This window comes from Rana temporaria, chromosome 3, assembly GCF_905171775.1.
Source record: "Rana temporaria chromosome 3, aRanTem1.1, whole genome shotgun sequence".
Taxonomy (NCBI): domain Eukaryota; kingdom Metazoa; phylum Chordata; class Amphibia; order Anura; family Ranidae; genus Rana; species Rana temporaria.
The window spans coordinates 266,438,172-266,464,311 of record NC_053491.1 but is presented as its reverse complement, the minus strand read 5'-3'; the positions used below and the strand labels follow the sequence as shown (position 1 = coordinate 266,464,311).

The window sequence follows — 26,140 nt, the reverse complement described above, 5'->3', positions numbered from 1 at the left end:
ACTTTAATGTGACATGTCATTTTTGGCAGCCCCCACCGCTTCCCAACTTTAATGTGACATGTCATTTTGCTTAGGGCCCCAGGGAGGTCAGGATCGGCACTGTTTATATATATCATGCACACTGCAGCTCAAAAAAATTAGTTGTTGCCATTTTTATTTTGCTTGAGGGGGGTACTAAAACTTTCCTACTCATACATATGGAGTTCATCACAGCCTTGGGAGCCACTGTCAATCGTTTTTCTTGGAGGAGGAGCAGAGAAATGTCTTTTGTGTTTTGTCCTCTCAGGCAGACTGTGCGTGTCCGCCCGGTACCATCATCACGTTGAGCTTTAGAGTCGGTTCACACTAGGGCGACACGACTTTCAGAGGCGACTCCGACACGACTTGAGCATGAACCACAGGGCGATCTGGGGCGATTTACAGCACAACTTGAAGTCGTCTCCAGGACAGGAGACTTTCCAGTGGACAATCAAACAACAATCAGCTCTAGGGGAGCGAGGGGGAGGGAGAGGTTTGCCTGAGAAATGTATGTTATCTTCCTGGAAAGTCGCTTCAGTTAAGACAGTGATCAGACTTGGATCAGACTTGGAGGCGACTTCCATTGAAATCAATTGGTACAAATCGCCTACAAGTCGGATTGAAGTAGTACAGGAACTTCTTTTGAAGTCGGAGCGACTCAATTAGTGTGTATTAACACCGCTCCCATTCACTTGCATTGTTTTTCTCGACAGCGCGACTTGGGACGACTTGAGGCGACTTCAAGTCGGATCCCAAGTCGCCCCAGTGTGAACCGGCTCTTAGTCTTCTCATGAGAGCATTCATAAACAGGTGACTATGGTAGGACTCTATAGGACCCCAAAAGACAAAGGGGACACCTGAGAGCAGCGATCAAGGAACCAGCAGCAATACAAAGAAAGACAAGCTTAAAAATATGGACAGCCCTTTGCATTGTCATTTTACAGTTTTAATGCAGAGACACCAGACCAGATGAGAGTAGCACACCTTTTTACCTCAACTGCTTTAAATATTACAGCTGGAGCTGAAACCTTGTTTAGCTTTGCCGCTTTCCTTACTATGGCCTCTGCTTCTTCTATCCGTCCTTGAGAGATCAGCCATTGTGGAGATTCCGGAATAATCCTACAAAAGATATATATTTTTTTAATGATCTTGATCTGCTGCTAGTTCTTGCTGGGGTATCAACACTGTATAGCATGCTATATATACTTCCTGTCACAAAAAGAACACCAAGAGGTCTATTTATCAAGATTCACACATTGTGAATTTGACTTTGTGAAGCTGTGTGAATCTTGAGTGAAACATTTTATAAATAGACCCCTAAATTACAGGACAGCTTATTTAAAATCGTTTTAAAGCTTATTTTAATTGTTTGTTATTGTTCATTTAAATTCATTTAGCAGTAAATAGGCTCTAAAATATTGCCTTCACTTTAGCTAGTTGTGTAAACAATATATTTTTTTAACCACTTAAGGTTCGCCCTATAAGTTTTAATGCAGTTGTCTGGGTAGGGGGTGCACATGCGAGCCACCCACGGAAGCCGATCGGTGGGTGCACGGTACCTGTTGTACTCTGGCACCCACTGATTGTTAGACAGAGAGACAGAACGGCGATCTGTCTATGTAAACCAGGGATCCTCAAACTACGCCCCTCCAGCTGTTGCGGAACTACACATCCCATGAGGCATTGTAATGCACTGACATTCACAGACATGAGTAGGCATGATGGGAATTGTAGTTCCTGAACAACTGGAGGGCCATAGTTTGAAGACCCACGATGTAAAAAATGCAGATTGCTGTTCTGACAGGAGGGAAGGGATGAAATTTGTGTCCCTACAAAGCATGGAAAAAAATCCATCTCTTCCTCTAGTAAAAGCACCTCACACAGTGTAGTAAAACACTGAGGAGTTACACAGTTAACCCTTTGATTGGCCCAGATATGAACCCTTTCCCAACCAGTGTCATTAGTACACTGACAGTGCAAATGTTTTAGCACTGATCACTGCATTAGTGTCACTGGTCTCCAAAAAGTGTCCACCACAATATCGCAGTCCCACTATAAGTCGCTGTTCACCACCATTACTAGTATATATATATTTATTTATATATATATATAAAAAAAAAAAAGATCAATATATGCTTATTGTGATTTTTTTTTACCAAAAATATGTAGCAGAATACATATTGGCCATCATTTATGAAGAAATTTGATATTTACATTTTATTATTTGCATATGAGATATAGCAGAATGTTTTTTTTTTTGTTTATAGTGCAAAAAAATAAAAAATGCAGAGGTGATTAAATACCACCAAAAGAAAGTTCTATTTGTGGGGGGGAAAGGGATATACATTTTATTTGGGTACAGCATTGCATGACCGTGCAATTGTCAGCTAAAGTAATGCAATGCTGTATCGCAAAACATGGCCTGGTCACGAAGGGTAAATCATCTGGAGGTAAAGTAGTTATCAATTTAAAATAAGCGGTCCTGTAATTTAGGGGTCTATTTATCAGTGTTTCACCCAAGATTAACACAACTTGTACTCAAGATTCACATATTTTCCTACATAAAATTAAATTGACAAAAATGTGTGAATCATGAGTGAAACATTATTAAATAGAACCCTAAATTACAAGATGGCTTATTTAGTATTGTTTAATAAATAATTGTATAGTATATACAGTATATACTGTTTACACAACTATGAAGAAAAGGCAATATTTTACAGTTCAACTTCAGTCCAAAATACCGTATATACTCGAGTATAAGCCGAGTCTAAAACAAGGGCTGAAAATACACCCCTCGGCTTATTCTTGAGTCAGTGTACCTGAAGGGCTGCGAGCGTCCATTGTTTAAAAGTCTTGGCTTCCCCCTGGTCCCTCCCGTGATAGGCATTTCCCAGCAGACACTATGTTCAGTGTTCCGCCTATCACGGACGTTCTCTTGTCCAAGGATGAAAAGATGTCCATGATTGGCGGAACACTGAACACGGTGTCTGCTGGGAAAGACAACGTCCATTATAGGCTGCTGGGAAACGCCTATCACGGAACGAGACCAGGAGGAAACGGTGAATTTTAAACAATGAATGAATGCCTGCAGCCTGTCAAGGATTTCAGGTACACCGACTCGGGCACAGGGAGGCTGCAATGGGCACAGTGAGGTGGCAATGGACACATTGAGGTTAGGCACAGTGAGGTGGCAATGGGCACAGTGAGGTTAGGCACAGTGAGGTGGCAATGGGCACAGTGAGGTTAGGCACAGTGAGGTGGCAATGGGCACAGTGAGGTTGGGCACAGTAAGGTTGGAATGGGCACAGTGAGGTTGCAATGGGCACAGTGAGGTTGCAATGGGCACAGTGAGGTTGCAATGGGCACAGTGAGGTTGCAATGGGCACAGTGAGGTTGCAATGGGCACAGTGAGGTTGCAATGGGCACAGTGAGGCGTGCAAATGGGCACAGTGAGGCGTGCAAATTGGCACAGTGAGGCGTGCAAATTGGCATTGTTCACCCTCTTTTCCGCTTACAGTAGCTGCTGCATTCTCACTCTAGGCTTATACTCAAGTCAATACATTTTCCCAGTTTTTGGGGGTAAAATTGGGTACCTCGGCTTATACTCGGGTCGGCTTATACTTGAGTATATACGGTAAGTTTAGTTTTTGGAAAAGAGTTCATATTTCTGTCAGGCTTTTATTTTTGATGCCCATAAAACAGATCTCACTTTTATCTTTCAGAAAGTGTTTCCCGGTGCTAAACCTTTCATCCAAATTCTAAATTGCTGCATTTGTAAAATTCAAAAGCCAGTATAAAGGAATAGTAGAGAACAAAAAAAAAAAAGCACTTGTGGAATGGGGATAGCAGGGTATGTGTCCTATGACTACATACTTTCACTAATAGGTGTCCCTCATTACTACCTCAAAAGTTGGGAGGTATGCTAAAGTCACTAGGAGAAAATGACACAGACAGCAACCAAACACTGTCAGTTCTACCTCGTCCTCTCTACTAAAAATGTGCTTTTGTTTTAAGCTGTGTCCATGCTGGAGAGATTTCCCCTTACTTCCTGCCAGGACAAGAAGTGATGAGGAATGTCCCCAATAGTGACACAGGTGGCAATACAAATCTAAAAGAGGTTCTAACCTTTTGCTTGTATTAGACAAGCATGAAATAAATTGTTTTGGCTGATGTTAGACATTAAAATGATGGTGGCATAATAAGAAATTACTTCCAGTCTAGATATGAAATATTACCTACTTTCATTGCTAAGCTTCCAGTAGCCTCATATATGAGCTAAAATGAGACCAAGAGTTACACAGCAAATGATAAAAAACTGAAAAATGTATCAAATACTTACCATAATTTCCCTTTCCTGGTGCCAATCCATGTGAGTGTACAAGTGGTAGTAGCCATAGCATGTGCCGCCCACCAGACCAGTGCATAGCTATAAAGAGCTGATGCCCACACAACAGCAAATTACCTGTACATCGCTAGGAATGAACTAGGTGGGTTTAGTATTTCATACTATTTTCCTTTTTGCTGGCGCCAACATGTGACCAATAACTAGCTACCAGGGTGGAAAGGGGTTGTAAAGGTTAATTTTTTATTTTCTAAATAGATTCCTTTAAGCTAGTGCATTGTTGGTTCACTTACCCTTTCCTTCAATTTCCCTTCTAAATGTTTTTTTTCCTTTGTTTTCTTTGTCTGAATTTCTCACTTCCTGTTCCTCCTCAGTAAGGTGTTCAGTAAGCTGTTCTAAATGACTTTCCACCGCTCGGATGATGGTGGAAAGCTTACTGAGGAGAAACAGGAAGTGAGAAATTCAAACAAAGAAAAAAAACATTTAGAAGGGAAATGGAAGGAAAAGGTAAGTGAACCAACAATGCACAAGCTTAAAGGAACCAATTTAGAAAATAAAAGACGAACCTTTACAACACGTTTAAGCACATCCTACCTTACAAAAAAGTGAGTAAGCTACAGCCTTCCTGCCATAGTCAGCTGTGAGGACTAATGAGCCCATCAGTAGTGCTGAAGGAACTTGCCATAAAATCAACTGTCTGGCTACCTATCGTGCCAGTTGACACCTTTGCGTAAGGTGCCCATAATACCTTAATGTTCAGATGCTGCTGGTTGAATTTGCAGCTAAGTTGTACATTGGGCTATTTTAATTTACTTTAGAATCGTAACACTGATGCCTTCTACTCTTGTTTGTTTCTAAGGAACTAGGTATAACAAGTGTGCTATCTTTGATCTGAATGTATTGAGGGAGTACTTAACCTAAGGCTGGCCAAAGCAATCCTCCTGTGAGATAGCAACAAAACAAGGTTTATCTTGAAAACTAAGAGGAAAGCAGAGGCTGAGAGATAAGACTCTCCACCTTGACCACATCCAACTAATAGAGGGAAACTTGGAAGCAGACCATAGAACTGGATAAGGATGTCCTGTTTGGGGAGCAAAACAAAGAACTGGGTCTCAACAACCTTGCCTTACGAAAAACCTGTGAAGCGTTCCATGCCAGACAAGGTCATCAGTCTAAGCATTCACTTCAGTAAACTGCTATGAATAAACTACTTTTGATGCAACAGTGTCACAAGGGCAGCAACATGAAGAAACCCATGAAGAAACTCTTGGGGGCGAAGTCCTGAGGCAAGATAAGCATGCATGGTATGTCTAGTGATATATTTAACAAGAAGTACACCTACCAGCTTAACATCAAGAGATTCTAGACTCCACAATGCCCTGTCTCAGAACTTGAGCTTCAAGCTGGTAAGGGCAGCTTGAAGCTTGATATTCAAAAACATTTCTTGGGAAAAGATGATCCTGTTCCAGTAGATCCCTTAGAGCAACTGTCCAGTGTCCATTTGAGTTGATATACCAAATCTACCTGGGTCAGCCTGGAACAATGAGCAACACCTGAATGCCTTCCATCCCACACATGGATGACAAATAAAGGAAGGAAAAGATCAGGAAGTACTGATCCCACAGTGTCCCCCAGAGCATCCCTTGACACACCTCCAGGAATAACTCCAGGGGTAGGAGCCGTTCTCACAGTTTTAGGTGCTGCTGTCTGATGCCGTTTGCCTTTTTTGAAACGTAGTGCATGCACTACCTTTTGTGCGATCGCATCACACCAAATTGCACACCAATTGGTCCTCGTTTTTGTGAGATTCAGGTATGAACGGGCCGTTAAGAGAAGTTGTATTCAAAGAAAAAGCAGTCTGATTTCAAGGTAAAACTGCACAGCTAGAAAGGCAGTCTACATGTGCCCATTGCCACCTCACTGTGCCCATTGCAGTCTACATAGACAAAGACAATATTTTACACATATATATGGAGGGGCGAATGTCCAGTGTGCAAAGAAAACAAACGAAAAAAAAAAAAGTAAAAGTCTTTGAGGTCTACAGTATTAGTGAGGCTGACTAGTGCGCATTGTATATAAAAGCATGTGGAAAAACGTGGACTAAGCATTAAACCATAGCTCCCAACTGTCCCTGATTTCGAGGGACTGTCCCTGTCCCCCTCATTTGTCCCTCATTTTGGTCTGATCTATAGAGTTGTATATAAAATGCACTTTTTATCTTTCAAAAAGTGTTTCCCAGTGCTAAACCTTTCTTCCAAATTATAAATTGCTGCATTTGAACATTTTAAAAGCCAATATAAAGGAATAGTAGTGGTAAAAAAAAGCCCTTGTGGATTTAATTAACCTTTTTTTAGGTTAATTCTCCTTTAAGGGGGTGTAGCAGGGGGCGTGTTCCATGCCTACATACGTTTAGTGGTAGGTGTCCCTCATTCCCATCTCAAAATGTTGGGAGGTATGTTAAACTCACCACCACAAAGGAATGCATAGGAGCCCAGGCACAGTCAGAGCCATCAGTAGTGTCCTCCAGTCTCGGATGAAATAGGCAAACAGAGGCAGGATCATGTAGCCGATTGCAAAAAATATGCAAATTCCTAATGTTGAGAAGATAATTCTAGCAGATTTGCCAAGAATTTCAGATCCTATGAAGACAGTAAAGATAATAAATTACACAATATTCATAAAGTAAATCATAGGTACTAATACAGCAGTTCTTATGACTTCTCAAACATGGTCTGAATTGTGCCAGTGACAAAACTATATTGAGTGTTGATCAGGACATGTAGGATTTAACCACTTGACAACCGGGCCTATTTTGGCACTTCTATTGGCACTCTCCTTCATGTAAAAATCACAATTATTTTGCTAGAAAATTAATCAGAACCCCCAAACATTATATATTTTTTTTAGCAGATACCCTAGGGCAGTGATGGCGAACCTGTGGCACGCGTGCCACAGCTGACACGCAGAGCCCTCTCTGTGGGCACGCAGCATGCCACCAGGATAGAGGAGGAAATCCCCCAGCAAAGCAATCACTTGCAGTACAGGCGATCTTCAGTGCGATCGGGCAGCAGTGTGAGTGTGATCGGGCAGTGGGGCGGCAGATGTGAAGAAAGCCCTCCCTGCATTCACTGAGGGCAGCCCAGTGGATAGGTTACAGAGTGTCTTCTGTAAGCAGCGAGTAATGCCTCTGGATACCAAGGAGGAGAAGACTGACTCCTCCCTTCCTGGACTTAGAGAGCGGCTTCCTGTGCAGGGGCTCGGGCTGAAGCATGGCAATGTGGAGGACTTCACATACACAGGTAGGACAGTGCTATGGGGGAAAGGGGGGGGGCACAGAGGACACTCAGGCCCGTCGAAACAGGAGAGGCAATGCAAGCAATTGCTTGGGGCCCCGAGCTGGCCTGGGGCCCCCAAGCAGGGCCCTTGCGGTCACAGGCGTTGCTAGGCGGGTGCGGTCCGCACCCAGGTGACACCCGCTGGAGGAGTGACACCATCATGAAGCGAACAAAAGCCCAGGCTCCCTTAGGCAGTCTTTTTCAGCCAGCCCAGAACACACCTCCAGCGCCGCAGCCTGTGTCCTCCTCCTCCTCTCTTCACTCCTGCGCTGATAAGCCTGTGTAACTATCTATTCTCTGCCCGGGCGGCGCGGCTGCACACTCTGTGTCCTCTACAGCTGCCGCCCGGGCATTCTGTGTACCTGGTGCAGTAACGGGCGGGGGTCAGCTTGCGATGGGTGGGGACCGTGGGGTGTCCTGTTTTTCGCCGTCCGAGCCAAGGTATTGTGATGGGTGGGTTGAGCCGCTCAGAGAACTTGGTCGGATAATAAGTGCAGTGTTTGTGTCAAACTCCGGTGCCCTGTTCTTGTTTTTTTGTGTGTGTGGGGGGGGGGGGGGGGGCATGGGGGGGCACTGGTGGCTTGATGATGAGATGTTAGTTTTTGATGCTGTACAGCTATTATTTTTATTTATACATATATAATATATAGCAGTCACAGATTATTTATATTATATTTTTATAATATATATAACTGTATTATATAATTTATATATTCTATATAGCTAATATAGCTGTGACTGCTATATTTTTTTATGTGCTGTGAGAGTAGTGTACATTTCTGGTGCCCTGAGCTGGTCTGATAAGGGGAGGGGGGGGGGGGGGGTGCTAGACACAGCTATATTATCTATACACTACACCCCCCCTTATCAGACCAGCTCAGGGTGCCAGAAATGTACACTCCTCTCACAGGGGTGTAAGTGGATTGCGAGGTGACAATTATTATCAGACACAGCTATATAGCTGGTCTGATGGGGAGGTTTCTCTGTGTCCACCACCCAGGCAATGGCGGTGCACCCATTAAGGCTGCCCCCTCTCTCCAGCCACCCCCTTAATGAATAATGGATACATTTATGCATTGCATGAATCTATCCATTGACACCGTCACCACCGCCACCCCCTATTCATGCATCCGGCCCCTTTTCTGAAGCCGGGTGGCTGAATTCATAGGCTTTAATAGGCTTCAAAAGCACATTGGTGGCATTTAGTGGGCACAATGGCTGCATTTGATGGGGCACGGTGGCTGCGTTTGATGGGGCACGGTGGCTGCGTTTGATGGGGCACAGTGGCTGCGTTTGATGGGGCACAGTGGCTGCGTTTGATGGGGCACAGTGGCTGATTTTATGGTACAGTGATGTTTTTTTGCAAATGTTCAATTGTTTGTATTTGGATCGCTGTGCTGTGGTTCCTGTAGGCTTTGCGGGTGTGCGGGGGGGGGGGTGGTTGGGGGCCTCCATGTCCATTTTGCTTGGGGCCCCCAAATTCCTTCAAACGGCCCTGAGGACACTGCTGTGTATGTGGGGGGGATGTGAAGGGGCAGAGGACACTGGTTTTCACATCACCCCCCCCCCCCGATCACAGTATTGTGAGCACATGCATCTATCTATCTATCTATCTATCTATCTATCTATCTCTAAAACCCAGTATTCTGAGCACATGCATCTAACTATCTCTAAAACCCAGTATTCTGAGCACATGCATCCATCTCTGATCCCAGTATTCTGAGCACATGCATGCATCCGTGATCCCAGTATTCTGAGCACATGCATCCATCCCTGATCCCAGTATTCTGAGCACATGCATCCATCTCTGATCCCAGTATTTTGAGCACATGCATCCATCTCTGATCCCAGTCTTCTGAGCGTAACGCACTCCTTTAAAAAAAAAAATCACAAAAGTTTTTTCTGGCCAGAATTGTATGTTTTTGGTTCCTTAGGGCTCATTCAGAGGGATGATCAGTCCCTTCCTCTGTACAGAGCCGCTGATAGGTTTAATTCCATGTTGGCACTTTGAAATAAATAAATTGGTTTTGTGTCGCTATTTGGGCACTCAGGCTCAAAAAGGTTCGCCATCACTGCCCTAGGGAATAAAATGGCGGTCATTGCAACTTTTTTTTCTTGCACGGTATTTGCGCAATCATTTTTCAAACGCCTTTTTTAGGGAAAAAAAATGTTTCATGAATTAAAAAATAACCAAACAGTAAAGTTAGCAATTTTTTTTTGTATAATGTGAAATATGATGTTATGCCGAGTAAATAGATACCTAACATGTCACACTTTAAAATTGCGCACACTCATGGAATGGCGCCAAACTTCGGTACTTAAAAATCTCCATAGGCAATGCTTTAAATTTTTAACAGGTTACTATTTTCAAGTTACAGAGGAGGTCTAGTGCTAGAACTGTTGCACATGCTCTAACGCATGCGACGATACCTCACATGTGGGGTTTAAACAGCGTTTACATATGTGGGCGGGACTTGCATGCGTGTTCGCTTCTGCGCGAGAGCTACCGGGGACAGGGGCGTTTTAAAAAAAATACGTAATTTTATTTTATTTCACTTCATTTTTTTATTTTTACACTTTTTAAAAAGAAAAAAAATTTTGATCACTTTTATTCCTATTACAAGGAATGTAAACATCCCTTGTAATAGGAATCACTGTGACAGGTCCTCTTTGTGATGGAGAAACTTGACTGGCCTGCACAGAGTCCTGATCTTAAACCGATATAACACCTTTGGAATGAATTAGAGAGGAGACTGTGAGCCAGGCCTTCTTGTCCACATCAGTGCCTGACCTCACAAATTTGCTTCTGGAAGAATGGTCAAACATTCCCATAGACACACTCCTAAACCTTGTGGACAGCCTTCCCAGAAGAGTTGAAGTTGTTGGAGCTAAAAAGGGTGGGCCAACTCAATATTGAACCCTACGGACTAAGACTGGGATGTCATTAAAGTTCATGTGCATATAAAGGCAGGTGTCCCAATACTTTTTGTAATATACCGTATATACTCGAGTATAACTCGAGTTTTTAAGCACATTTTTTTGTGCTGAAAATGCCCCCCTCAGCTTATACTCGAGTCACCTTTTTGTGCCTAATCTCCCAGACTTTGGGGACCCAGTATCGGCCGTCCGTAGGTCCCCTGGAACTTGGCACACATATAGCCCCTACGGCCGGGGAGCACCAAATTTTTCGGGTCGGGCACACCTTCTATAGACTCCCATGTTAACCACTTAAGACCCGGACCAAAATGCAGCTAAAGGACCCGGCCAGGTTTTGTGATTCGGCACTGCGTCGCTTTAACAGACAATTGCACGGTCGTGCGACGTGGCTCCCAAACAAAATTGGCCTTCTTTTTTTCCCCACAAATAGAGCTTTCTTTGGTGGTATTTGATCACCTCTGCGGTTTTTATTTTTTGTGCTATAAACAAAAATAGAGCGACAATTTTGAAAAAAATGCAATATTTTTTACTTTTTGCTATAATAAATATCCCCCAAAAATATATAAAAAAACATTTTTTTTCCTCATTATAGGTATTCTTCTACCTATTTTCGGTAAAAAAAAAATCGCAATAAACGTTTATCTGTTGGTTTGCGCAAAATTTATAGCGCTTACAAAATAGGGGATAGTTTTATTGCATTTTTATTTTTTTATTTTTTTTTACTACTAATGGCGACGATCAGCGTTTTTTTTCGTGACTGCGACATTATGGCGGACACTTCAGACAATTTTGACACATTTTTGGGACCATTGTCATTTTCACAGCAAAAAATGCATTTAAAATGCATTGTTTACTGTGAAAATGACAATTGCAGTTTGGGAGTTAACCACAGGGGGCGCTGATGGGGTTATGTGTGACCTCATGTGTGTTTACAACTGTAGGGGGGTGTGTTTACAACTGTAGGTGTGACGTCATCGTTTGTGTATCCCTATAAAAGGGAACACACGATCGATGACGCGGCCACAGTGAAGAACGGGGAAGCTGTGTTTACACACAGCTCTCCTCGTTCTTCAGCTCCGGGGGACCAATCGCGGGACTCCAGCGGCGATCGGGTCCGCGGCTGGGCTTAAAGAGCCACGTACATGTACGTGGATGTGCCCAGCCGTGCCATTCTGCCGAGTGGTTAAACGGTAATTTCTCCGGTAACTTTGGGCACCTGGTACCGGCCGGCCGTAGGTCCCCTGGACACATGTAGCCCCAGTTCTTCTCTACAAGTGTGCAAAGTTTGCTGTCTGGGGGACCTACGGCCGGGGAGCACTGATTTTTCAAAGCCGGGCACCCCTTCTATATACTTCCATGTTAAACGTAAGTCTAGTCATGGACACAGTGAGGCATGGACACAGTGAGGCACAGTGAGGCATGCACATGGACACAGTGAGGCAAAGTGAGGCACAGTGAGGCTTAAACTCGAGTCAATACGTTTTCCCAGTTTTTTGTGGAAAAATGTGGTGCATCGGCTTATATTCGGGTCGGCTTATACTCGAGTATTTACGGTAGTGTATATTATGTGGAAAAGAAAAAAAAAATATGATGTAATGTTTAGGAACACCTAATGGTTTTGAGAGCCTACAACTTTGTAATAAGCATTTTCCTTCGTAGACACAGTGACACAGCACATTCAATAGTGTCTGTGAAAACCTTTAGCACAAAGGAGCATGCTATGCTTACTGGAATGTTGTGTGAATGATTTTATTGACTTTACTACAGAATACAGAATTACACAATATGAGACTATAGTATGTGGTCATGCACCCATGGCGGTTTAAAGCAACATTTATCTTTTGAAAGTTCTTGCTGGACAGGAACACCTAGGAAAGGCACAAAATGCATTTTACTGATTCCCTTTCTACTAGCGGTCTGTGGCATGTGTTCTACAGCTTTCGGGTCACTATAATATTGTGAATGGTAAACTTGCTGTAGTCCCTGTAGTGATTGTAAAGGAAACATAAAAAAGAAAAAAAATCTCTATACTGTGCAATGGCCCTGAACCTCCTCTCTGGTCCCCCCGCTGGCTCTCCTGGCTCCCTCTCTCTGTCCAGTCAGTTGTATGGGTACTGTAGGGACCACAAATGTTTAAACATTAACCACTTCCCGCCCCGGCCTATAGCCGATTTACGTCCGGGAAGTGGTTCTGAAATCCTGACAGGACGTCCATGGACGTCCTGCAGGATTTCATGCCGCGCGCGGCGATCGGTGATGCGGGGTGTCACTCTGACACCTTGCATCTCCGATCTCGGTAAAGAGCCTCCGGCGGAGGCTCTTTACCATGTGATCAGCCATTTCCAACCACGGCTGATCACGATGTAAACAGGAAGAGCCGTTGATGGCTCTTCTTCACTCGCGTCTGATAGATGCGAGTAGAGGAGAGCCGATCGGCGGCTCTCCTCACAGGGGGGGGTTCGCGCTGATTGTTTATCAGCGCAGCCCCCCCTCGGATCGCCACACTGGACCACCAGGGAAGCCCACCCTGGACACCCAGGGTAGGGAAAACAACCAAAAAAGGGGGCAAAAAAAATAAATAAAAAAGTCTGAAAAAAACCCCCCATTAAAAATTAAAAAAGATGCCAATCAGTGCCCACAAATGGGCACTGACTGGCAAAATTGGTAAATCAGTGCTGCCCCACAATGTCCATCAGTGCCACCCCACAGTGCCCATCCATGCCCAGTGCCCACCTATCAGTGCCCATCTGTGCCACCTATAAGTATCCATCAGTGCCGCCCATGAGTGCCCATCTGTGCCGCCTATGAGTGCCTAGTGCCGCCCATGAGTGCCCATCAGTGCCGCCCATGAGTGCCCATCAGTGCCGCCCATGAGTGCCCATCAGTGCCACCTATGTGTGCCCATCAGTGCCGACTATGTGTGCCCATCAGTGCCGCCTATGAGTGCCCATCAGTGCCGCATACCAGCGCCACCAATCAGTGCCACCTCATCTGTGCCCATCAATACTACCTCATCGATGTCCATCAGTGCCATCTCATCGGTGCCCATCAGTGCCGCCATATCAGTGCCCGTAATTGAAAGAGAAAACTTACTTATTTACAAAAAAATTAACAGAAAAAAATAAAAACGTAATTTTTTTTCAAAATGTTCAGTCTTTTTTTAGTTGTTGCGCAAAAAAAAAAATCGCAGAGGTGATCAAATACCACCAAAAGAAAGCTCTGTTTATGGGGAAAAAAGGACGCCAATTTTGTTTGGGTACATTGTAGCATGACCGCGCAATTGCCATTCAAAGTGCGACAGTGCTGAAAGCTGAAAATTGGCTTGGGCGGGAAGGTGCGTAAGTGCCTGGTATGGAAGTGGTTAATCAATAAGAGGGCTGTAATAGCAGTAATCTTTAGCAGTCTCAGTCTATGACTGTCTCTTCAAGTAGGTCCCCAGTCTCCATAAAGGTCTACAATATGTCTGCAGTCTCTGATTATCTCTTGTAGCATGATCAAAAGCTTTGCCATCTCCTGTCTGCAGTCTGACAGCTTTCTGTGGTGTTATAGCCACTGCCCATGGGCCACAAGAAAGTAAGCCATCACTAATATAAGTTATTTTATTGCTCAGTTACTTACACACATGACCTTGTTAGCACAGAACTCTAAATCAGAAACACCAATGCCTAGGATGTCACTGATAACACTTAAAAAAAGACTTGAAACAAACCTAAAATGAAAGCAGCCACGTAGTTGGAAATCTGCCCCATGCCGACAATTAGGAAGAGAACTGCAAACATCTCCCAGCTAGTTGAAAACACTTGTACAATGCTAAAACCAGTCTGGACTGCCATTGTTGCAAACAGGATCTTCTTTCTCCCAAACCTATAAGAAAAAAGGTGAAAACAAAGACATTCAATCAAACCTTTTCAACTTCATTTTGATTTCTAATGCCATAAACACGTATGCACGATTTAAAAAGCTTTGCAAGTGGGAAAGGGGACTGCTGTCAGGGTTAAAGTGCCGGCACCTAGAGGTACCTGCTCACACCTACAACACAAAAAATGGGTGGGATGCCTGGATCTGTCGCTATTAGCATGTAGGAAAATCTTAGAATATTAGGTATTCAAAACTCGCCCACAAGGGGACGCAGTTGAGGTAGACCTAAATCGCATAAACAAAAAGGAGAGAATAGAGTTCTCTCAGGTGGGTATACCAAAACACTTCGGATGAGTACAAAAAATACTTTATTAATTACAAACACAACAAATAAATTAATCAAATGTGGCAAGTAGATTGTGCAAAAAAGACTGATTTAAAAATAAGACAACGTTGTCCTACAATCTAAAAACAAGGGGAGATCGCAGCTGCGCATACCTCATTCACACCAAGATTACCACATACAAGCAATATAATGGATTAGCACATCTTAACCACTTAAGGACCACCTAATGCCGATAGACGTAGGCAGAATGGCAGGGCTGGGCACAATCACGTAAGGGTACGTCCCCTTTAAGTGCCCAGCCGTGGGTCGCGCCCCCGATCTGGTCTGAAGCAAAGTGACCGTGGGACCCGATCGCCGCTGGTGTCCCGCGATCGGAGCTGAAGAACGGGGAGAGGTGTGTGTTCTTCATTGTGGCAGTGTCAGTGATCGTCTGTTCCCTGATATAGGGAAAGACGATCACTGACATCACACGTCCAGCCCCGCCCCCCACAGTTAGAAACACATATGAGGTCACACTTAACCCCTACAGCGCCACCTAGTGGTTAACTTCCTAAACTGCAATTGTCATTTTCATAGCTATCAGTGCATTTGTATAGCACTTTTCGCTGTGAAAATTACAATGGTCCAAAAAAATGTGTCAAAATTGTCCGTTGTGTCTGCCATAATGTCGCAGTCACGAAAAAAATCGCTGTTGGCCGCCATTAGTAGTAAAAAAATTATTATTAATAAAAATTAGTGCTGTCAAGCGATTAAAATTTCTAATCGCGATTAATCGCATTAATGTCATAGTTAACTCACGATTAATCGCGCGATTAAGGAGGTTCACCCTTTAAAACATTTTTTTTTGTTTTCTTATTTATTTTAGTTTTTTTTATAATATTAAATTGTGTTTTTTTATTTTTTTACATTTTGATCACTTTTATTGCTGTCACAAGGAATGTAAACATCCCTTGTGACAGCAATAGGTGGTGACAGGTACTCTTTATGGAGGGATCGGGGTCTAAAAGACCTCCGAGCCCTCCTTTGCACTTCAAAGTATTCAGATCGCCGAAAACGGCGATTCTGAATACTGTGTACTTTTTTAAATCCGGCGCCATTGGCAGCCGAGAAACCCGGAAGTGACGTCATGACGCCGCTTCCGTGGTTTCAATGCGGAGACTGAATCAAAGTCGTTTACGGCTTAGTGTCAGTCTCCGCCTGAACACAGAACGCGGCGGATGGAGGATCGGGTCTCCCGGTGGGACGGGAGGCCCGGTCAGAGCGGCGAAAGGCGGCGGGAGGGGGGGGATGTCCCCTCCCGCTCCTCCGGCATAACAACCGAGCGGCTTTTAGCCGCATCGGTTGTTATGTTTGGATTGCCCGCTCTAAACAACGGTACCGGGATGATGCCTGCGGCTGCAGGCATCATCCCGGTATAACCCCCGAACGGCGCCTCGTTAATCACACGATAAAAAAATTGACGGCGTTAACATGGGTTTGTGTTAACGCCGTTAATAACGCGTTTAACTGACAGCACTAATAAAAATGCTATAAAACTATCCCCTATTTTGTAAACGCTATAAATTTTACCAAAAATAGGTAGAAGAATACGTATCGGCCTCAGATACATCTGAGGCGGCATCAGAATTTGCACTCTCCAGTTCTAGTAAATCTACCTCAATGTCAGAGACTTGGGGGGCTTACTTTTTGTAGAAATAAAACATGTATTCCAGGCACTTTCTCCCATGTGCCAAATGGGAGGGTCCACTAAAGTTACATGCTTAGGGCCAGATTCACAAAGGAGATACGACGGAGTATCTCAGATACTCCGTCGTATCTCTCAGAGTATCTATGCGACTGATTCATAGAATCAGTTACGCATAGATATCCATAAGATCTGACAGGTGTAATTGTTTTACACTGTCGGATCTTAGGATGCAGTACCGCGGCCGCCGCTGGGGGTAGTTTGCGTCGTAAACCAGCGTCGGGTATGCAAATTAGGAGTTACGGCGATCCACGACGGATTTTCGTGTTCGCTACGTCGCCGCTAGTCTAGTTTCCCGTCGCAAACTTAGTTGTCGTTTTTGGTGCCCTAACTTTACACAGCAAACGTATTGCTGTATAAAGTATGGCCGTCGTTCCCGCGTCGAAATTTAAAAATCAACGTCGTTTGCGTAAAAAGACGTCCGGGAATACGAAAGTATGGTACGCGCGTCGCCGTTCGAAAAAATGACGTCACTGCGCGCAAAGCACGGTGGGAATTTTGAAACGGAGCATGCGCAGTAGGTCCGGCGCGGAAGCGCGCCTAATTTAAATGGCACACGCCCATTTAAATTACGCGGGCTTACGCTGGAGGCCGCCGGCGTAATTTCTCACGCAAGTGCTTGGTGAATCAGGCACTTGCGATGATAAATTGAGGCGGTGTAACGTATCTACGATACGTTACGCCGCCGCGATTCTACCTGAATCTGGCCCTTAGTCACAGTGTGAATCCCAGCAATGACCAATCAAATGAACCGGAAATACATTTGTGGGGATATGCTGTACTCAAACACTGAAAAGTATTCCCTCCCTTTTGCTATGATTACCAATGCAACAATGAAACAATCATTTTACATTTACATTTTTGTTATTATATTATATTTATCTTCACTGCAAAATAGTCTGTGTATCAACAATACTGTTAATGCTTTATCATTTAATTTTTTTCTAAGATCAGTTTCTACACTTCTTTGCTGTCTGGGTAGCTATAATGGCTTCCTTTGCTCCATATTGAAATTCCAGCTAAATATTTTTTATTTTTTTTTCAAATATAAGTTTTATTAGGTACACACCAAGGGGGAAAAATCCCATCATTACAATACAAGTACAGGTGTCACCACACACGAGATACACGGAAATTGTAAACATTGAACTCATTGTGTCAGCATCATCAATGCATGTGTAGAATATTCATGTACAATATGTTACGTGTGGACATGGTAGAATACGGGATCTTCCCCATATCTTTTTCTTTAATAGCAATAGCTTGGGGATAGCCAAACTATACAAGAGTGGGCAATAAGTCAGGGAGAGGGGGGAAACAGAGAGTGGGAGGATTGCGACAGCGCGAGAGCATGCAGGGGTGTTGCCACACCGGGGCACTATAGTTCTATGTCCCTAAGAGGGCGATCCCCTCATCGGAGTAGATAAAAATATTCCAAAGGCTCCAGGTCTGTGTATATTTCTCACGGTTATGTTGCGCCGTGAGAATCAGGTCTTCCATTTTTTTCATTTCCTCCACTTTTCTCAGCCAGCTCTGCTGTTTCCAGTAGAGGGGTATGCATGCCTTAGCTGCGTTTAGTAGGTGTCGTAGTAGTGATTTTTTGTATGTTTTGACTGAGATCTTGGAAGCTAAATATTTTTGGTTTGTCAGCTTATGTTGGGCAGTAGGGAAGGTTTAGAAGAGACAGATTATAGGTTTTTATGACTGAGAACATCTGAGATTGAAGCACCACACCAAAATCTGATCTTCCATATACAGGTTAATTCCAAGGTAAGATATAAGACTTTACCAATTTTAAAGTCTTTTATCTTACCTTGAAATAAATCTACATCTTGACAACCAGATTTTGGTGTGGAACTTCAACCTTAGATTTTCTCAGTCACAAACTATTGAGACAGTGTCCTTTGGTGTGGAGAAGTTACCAACCCCAAGAATCCAGACACCTCAGTTGAATACCTCCATACCCCTTATAACATTAGAATTACCATAATGTTCCAGTGTTCCAAATTCCTCTCCTAATATTTTTTTTTTTTGCTGTCTGTGTCCTTGTTTGGGAGGTGTACCCTTGGTCACAGTTGAACAATGGGAGGGGAACTGAGGAAGAGCTGTCCAGCAGGGACACAGGCGACAATGAGAAGAACATTTGTAGCTGAGCTGGGGAGGCTTGAAACCTTTGAATTGTTATTACTGTTATCGTTGTGCAAAGATCACACATGGGTTTAACAGGAAAGTTTTAACTCAAAACAGGCCTCACCATGGTCAACCAAAGAAGTTGAGTGCACGTGCTTTGGGAAATAGGGGTATGAGTGCTGCCAGCATTGTTGCAGAGGTTGAAGGGATGGGGGGTCCGCCTGTCTGTGCTCAGACCATACGCTGCACACTGCATCAAATTTGTCTGCATGTCGTCCCAGAAGAAAGACTCTTTTAAAGATGATGCACAAAAAAGCCTGCATACAGTTTTCTGAAGACAAGCAGACTGAGGACATGGATTACTGGAACCATGTCCTGTGATCTGATGAGACCAAGATACATTTATTTGCTTCAGATCGTGTCAAGCCTGTGTGGCGACAACCAATTAAAGTAGTACAAAGACAAGTGTGTCTTAACTACAGTCAAGCATGGTGGTGGGAGTGTCATGGTCTGGGGCTGCATGAGTGCTGCCGGCACTGCAAAGCTACAGTTCATTGAGGGAACCATAAATGCCAACATGGCATATAATCACACACATAGGTTGGACTGGATGGACTTGTGTCTTTTTTCAATCTCACCTACTATGTAACTATGTACTGTGACATACTGAAGCAGAGCATGATCCCCTACCTTCAGAGACTGGGCCTGCAGGGCAGTATTCCCACATGATAACAGCCCCAAACACGCCTCCAAGACGACCACTGGCTTGCTAAAGAAGCTGAGAGTAAAAGGTGATGTATTGGCCAAGCATGTCTCCAGACCTAACCCTATTGAGCATCTGTGGGGCATCCTCAAATGGAAGGTGGAGGAGCGCAAGGTCTCCAACATCCACCAGCTCTGTGATGTCGTCATGGAGGAGTGGAAGAGGACTCCAGTGGCCACTCGTAAAGCTCTGGTGAACTCCATGCCCAAGAGGGTTAACACTAATTTACACTGTTATACAAGCTGTACACTTACTACTTTACATTGTAGCAAAGTGTAATTTCTTCAGTGTTGTCACATGAAAAGATATAATAAAATATCTACAAAAATAGTTACATAGTTACATAGTAGGTGAGGTTAAAAAAAGGACACAAGTCCATCAAGTCCAACCTAGGTGTGTGATTATAACATCATTATTATATGTCAGTATTACCTTGAATATCACTGTATGTTGTGGTCGTTCAGGTGCTTATCTAATCGTTTTTTGAAACTATAGATGCTCCCCGCTGAAACCACCACCTGTGGAGGGGAATTCTACATCCTTGCCGCTCTTACAGTAAAGAACCCTCTACGCAGTTTATGGCTAAACCTCTTTTCTTCTCATTTTAGTGAGTGGCCACGTGTTTTATCAAACTCCCTTCTGTGAAAAAGTTTTATCCCTATTGTGGGGTGATCAGTACAGTATTTGTAAATTGAAATCATATCCCCTCTCAAGCGTCTCTTCTCCAGAGAGAATAAGTTCAGTGCTCACAACCTTTCTTCATAACTAATATCCTTCAGACCCTTTATTAGCTTTGTTGCCCTTCTTTGTCAGGATTATGTGATAATATAGATGCGCTTAAATTAACTTAATGTATGGTACTCAGTACAAACGATGCTGTTTACACATTCACAGTGAATCAAATCCCCACAATAAACACAACAATAATGATGTGATGTGAAAGTCCTGATGTAGAGTGAATCAACAATGCCTCTTCTTTGATTAATAGCACTCCCAGCGCTCCAGCTGTAGAAATCAGGTATGCAGGCACTCAGGAACAATCAACGTGCAAAAAGGAAAGAAAAAGAATTGCGCAATATATCAAGATATTAGGGTAAACCATGAGTAAGTCACGTGACGAGTGATGCAACGCGTAGGGAAGGAGCCTACAGTGACGGGACCATCGGATGACGAGGCTGTCGGATCTGAGTGAGGAGACTGCTTACTGAGTGGCGTATTACATGCTTGTGAAGAGCGGGGTTTCGTGAGTGAACACATTGCAGATTTGGCTTGTTTACAACCCTAATATCTTGATATATTGCGCAATGAGATTTTCTTTTCTTTCCTTTTTGCACGTTGATTGTTCCTGAGTGCCTGCATACCTGATTTCTACAGCTGGAGCGCTGGGAGTGCTATTAATCAAAGGAGAGGCATTGTTGATTCACTCTACATCAGGACTTTCACATCACATCATTATTGTGTTTATTGTGGGGATTTGATTCACTGTGAATGTGTAAACAGCATCGTTTGTACTGAGTACCATACATTAAGTTAATTTAAGCGCATCTATATTATCACATAATTTTCACTATTGGTTTGGTTTATCACCCAGATTGCAGCTTTTATTATTTGTTTTTTTATGTTTTGTTTTTTTCCTATAATTATTAATTAGTAGCGCTGTAGTCCATATTTTCACTTCTTTGTTAGGAGTGTTCCTACTGGCAGCTGCATTTTGGCATAAAAAAAAAGCTTGATTTATTGTTGTTGAATGAGCTAATGCTAAACACACCTTGCATTTAGAGCATATGGAGCACAGCCAAAGAAAGAAAATGTCATTAAATAAAAAATATATACATGCATGTTCTCTTTAAGAATCACAATTGCATATAAAATTCGAAGACGAGCTAATAATTTTACCTGTCAGAGAGCTGTCCCGAAATAAATGAGCCTGTAAGAACACCAGCAAAAAATAAAGATGTTGTCAGTGGTCCCTTCCAATCATTGTCACAGACTATGTCCCACTGTAAAATAAAATTGAACATGATCGAATATTCACAAAGACAAAAATGGTGATGGAAAAGATAGCAAAAACGCCAGGTAACTGGAGTTTTTCAAAATTATAAGTCAAGTTTTCAGTATTGTATTCTTTTTAGAACTCCTTTCCTAATGCCTCATTACCTTAAAGCGGAGGTTCACCCAAAAATCCACTTTTTGACATTAGCTCCAGCATACTGCTAACATCTGCGGTATGCTGTTTTTTTTTTTTTTCTTGTACTTATCGTTATATAAGCCCTTGTTATCCGGCTCCGAGCGGGGAATCCTGCGGGGAATGGGCGTTTCTAAGCGAAGAGGAGTTGATTGACGGCTGCTAAGGCGCGTCACGCCTGCCGAAAATACCCGAAGTGACAGTCGGGCGTTTACGGCGCCTGCCGTGTAGAGCTGACTGCGCAGTATTTTCGGAAGGCGTGACGCGCTTTAGCAGCCCGTCAATCAACTCCTCTTCGCTTAGGAAAGCCTATACCCGGAAGTAATCCTCCGCTCGGAGCCGGATAACAAGGGCTCGTATAACAATAAGTACAAAAAAAACAAAAAAAAAACAGCATACTGCAGATGTTTAGCAGTATGCTGGAGGGATGTAGCTAATGTTAAAAAGTTTATTTTTGGGTGAACCCCCGCTTTAACTAGCCTTTTGTGTTCAGAATTTCAGCAAGGCATGCTATATATTTATATATACACAACCAGGTAGGTCCCTGTAACCAACATAACTTTTGATAGGTTACTAGGGGTTGGTACATATACTACACATTTTCATTGCACATTAAACTACCCACTTAGTGCGCTTAATGTTTTAAACTCTAAAGGAACAGAGATTTTAACTTAGTCAAACTGTTTTCTTTTGATTGATGATTGTGAACACAGATTTACAGGGCCAAGTGATTGTTCTGCTCTAGTCAATCTACATTTAACCCAGTTTAGGCTAAAAGCCGGATCACACCAGAATGCAGTGCAGGAACGGCGCATTCCGTGCGTGTTTCCCAAACCACTTTCAAAAGCACTGCCCTTGCGAACTGCATATGGGTATCAATGTATTGTTAATGGCACCCCAAATACAGATCGCAAATGCAGTGCCTTTGTGGGCACCAAAATGCATGGTATCGCAATATCATGCGTTTGGTGCAAGGTGTTTTTAAAAGTAGTGCAGGCACTACTTTTTATTGTGGTCTAGTGCGATTTGCAGCCCAGTTAAAAGAATAGGCTGCAAAATTGCACCGCATAGGAACGTGCAGGATTTGCACGGGAACGGGGCAGGTGTTTCTGTGCAATCCTGATGTCAACCAACCCTCAGTGAACTTTTTAGTGCAGAAAACACAGCACAAACAGAAAAGTACACAGGACCAGATTAGCAAGTATGATAAATGTACATATTTAAATATTGACAGTTACAGCTATGATTGATTGACGCATTATCATCCACAGAACAGACTTTTTTTATTCTCACCATAATCTAAGGGAACAACTATTTTAAAAGCAGTCGGCTCCACTGTGAATCTGGTATGATCATTAGATGATGAGCTATGAGATGACATTTTTAGGTATTTAAATGTCATTTCAAATAACCACCCTGCATTCCACCTAAATACCAAAGTTATAAAACCCCCTGGGGCAGGCTATGTTGGGGTGTAGTCAGAAATCAGACTAAAAATACAATAGACTCAATTCACAAAGCACACAAGTTCTACCATACACTACTATGTTTTCTAATTTTCTCTTTGTGCCGAGTGTCAGAATGGTTTGCTCATGTCAGTTAATGGCAGGGGCAGAATGACCATTGGGGCACTCGGGCACTGCCGAGGGCCCCATGCCACTAGGGGGCCCCATCAGGGTTGCCATGCTCAGTAAAACCAGGGACAGTATGTAAAAATCTGTGTTTTTTTACATCTGTCCCTGATTTGTCCGAAACCGACATGCTTTTGATGTGAAAATCCCGAGATTTTAGCTGCCCCACCTCTGCACTGCCTCCTGGTGTGGTGTCCACCTGTAAGCCCGGTGGCCATCTTCTATTGCCCGGGGGCCCCATGAGTTGTCAGTCCGCCCCTGGTTAATGGCGTTGTAGAGACTTTCTCCGACACACAGGCTCTGCACTGCACAGAGTACAAGAGGTTTCATAGGCAGTGTCATGCAATCCATGTCATATCAAGGCAAGGGGGGCAGCGAAGCAGTGTGTTAAAGAAAGCCTTTGACACTCCTGGAAGTGTCAAAGTTGAAGCTGCTCTTTTACTCAGAAAAGGCAAAACGAATAGCTATACCAAATTGAAGGTGCAAACACTTTCTCTCACTGTGCCTCTCTTCTTGTTTTGAAAAGATAACTGCCAGACAGTAATAATATAGTTTCAGATGACTCATAGGCCCCGTACACACGACCGAGTTTCTCGGAAGAATTCAGCCAGAAACTCGATCGGAGCCGTATTCTGCCGAGAAACTCGGTCGTGTGGGCCAAATAGAGAACATGTTCTCTATTTCCTTGTTTGTCAATGGGGAAACTTGGCTCGCCGAGATCCGACGGCTTCACAAGGAACTCGACGAGCAAAACGATGTGTTTTGCTCGTCGAGTTTCTCGGCCGTGTGTACGGGGCCTCAGATGTCCATTGTGACAAAGATCAGAAAATGCAATCACTGTGTAGAATTGCAAAGCAGGAAGTAAAAGCTGCCCATGTAATGAGCAAATGTATTTTTCTTCATATAAATTTGACATAGAAATGTTTTTTTTCTAAACCTTAACCCAAAACAAAACAAATATTCACATCAACTAGACCTCTTTTATATGTACCGTATTTATCGGCGTATACCGCGCACTATTTTGCCCTGAAAATCAGGGCAAAATCGTGGGTGCGCGATATACGCCGATACCCGCCACGAGTTTGAATACTGCGCCGGCATATACCGAGCGCAGTACACTCGTGAATCTTCGGGAAGTCTCGGCGCCTCTCGCACTGACGTCCTGTACGTACAGGACGTCAGCGCGACCTTTACCGAGCCTGCCCGAAGATTCACGTGTACTGCGCTCGGTATATGCCGGCGCAGTATTCAAACTCGTGGCGGGAAAGACGCGAGGACGCCGGACCCGCCGAAGAGGACGCCGGACCCGCCGAAGAGGACACCGGACCCGCCGCAGAAGGACGCCGGACCCGCCGAAGAGGACACCGGACCCGCCGCAGAAGGACGCCGGACCCGCCGAAGAGGACACCCGAACCTGCAGAAGGACGCCGGACCCGACGAGGCCGCAGATGGACGCCGTGCAAGACACCAAAACTGTAAGTACAAAAAAAACAAAAAAAAAACTTTTCCACAGGTTAGGGGGCCACTTTAGGGGTGCGCGGTATACGCGGGAGCGCGTTATACCGCGATAAATACGGTATATCTAAATAACATTAGGCGAAGGTATTGAATTTATTCTTCTTCTCAGTCTTCACGAGGGAATCAGGGGGCTTCAGTAACCAAAACTGCAGTGTCGATCCTCATGACACATCACAGAAAGCACCTCCATGATTAACAGAGGACAGAACTAAAATTAGACTTGGGAAACTTAACATTAGTGATGGACGAACATCTGACGGGGCGGTTCATGAACGCTAACCGATAAGTTTCTCAAATGTTTGCGAACCGCCATCCATTGACTTTAATGGCAGGCGAACATTAAAAACCTGCAGGTCATATTTGCAGCCACAAAATACTTACTAGCTGTGCACAAATAGTCCCACAATATGGACAATGACCTACCAGAAGTATTAAGCGAAAAAACAGAAGTAAGTGTCGGCCAATACAGGCCCCAAAAAATTAGCCGCTGCCACTTTGTACATTTGAAAGCGCTGATCACCTTTTATAATCAACCTTTTTCCTGATTCGATCCATGGGTTCCTCTCTGATTGACGTGCGAGACGTCTCCGTGAGAATTGCAGCCGATGATCCAGGCTTGAGAGTGATTTATACCCTGCATTACTGACCCTCTGGGCATATGTCCATTAGGGTCCAGTATCTCTGGTAAGCCTTCCTTTCAATGATCAGTGGTGGATTTCTTTACTGCACTTCATTCCGAAGCATTGGGACCATTATCACCAATCTTCATCACATTGGATCTTTTTTTTCATATACATTTATTTAGATTTTATATATACACCATCTAGTGTCTATACATATACATCACTTTTTTGGTTGATATATTGTCATCATAATTTTTTCATCATTTGTTTGATGCACTGTTTATTCATCCTTTCATTGGGTGATCTATTAATTGTATGCACTACACTTTATGGCCCGGATTCACAAAGCACTTGCACTGACGTATCTCGAGATACGGCGGTGCATATTTGCACTTACGCTGCGTATCTGTTCGCCGTGCCCACAAAACTAAGATACGCCTAAAAACAGGCTTCATTCCACCGACGTAACTTGCCTACGCCGGCGTAGAGTGGGTGCATATTTACGCTGGACGCATGTGACACTCCTATTGATTTTCTTTTCAAATATGCAAATGAGGGAGATACGCCGATTTACGATCGTACTTGCGATCATTTGCATGGCTCTCACCCACTTCCACCTACGCTGGCTTACGCCTAGGAAACCCAGCGCAGTTTTGGGAGGAAGTGCTTTGTGAATTCCATGCTTGCCTCTCTGTGCTGCGAAGCGT

The 26,140-nt window shown here is 43.7% G+C and overlaps 1 protein-coding gene across 1 annotated transcript in view; it reads right to left on the bottom strand.

Annotated features, from left to right (window-relative positions):
- Positions 1-26,140, bottom strand: part of LOC120932332 (solute carrier family 22 member 4-like) — a 121,196-nt gene that overhangs the window by 33,654 nt on the left and 61,402 nt on the right. The window contains exons 2-5 of the mRNA XM_040344646.1: positions 21,373-21,476; positions 14,345-14,499; positions 6,831-7,002; positions 1,011-1,137 (exon numbers count right to left, since the gene is read on the bottom strand). Of these exons, the coding sequence (XP_040200580.1) occupies positions 1,011-1,137; positions 6,831-7,002; positions 14,345-14,499; positions 21,373-21,476 (558 nt within the window). The remainder of the gene's footprint in view (positions 1-1,010; positions 1,138-6,830; positions 7,003-14,344; positions 14,500-21,372; positions 21,477-26,140) is intronic.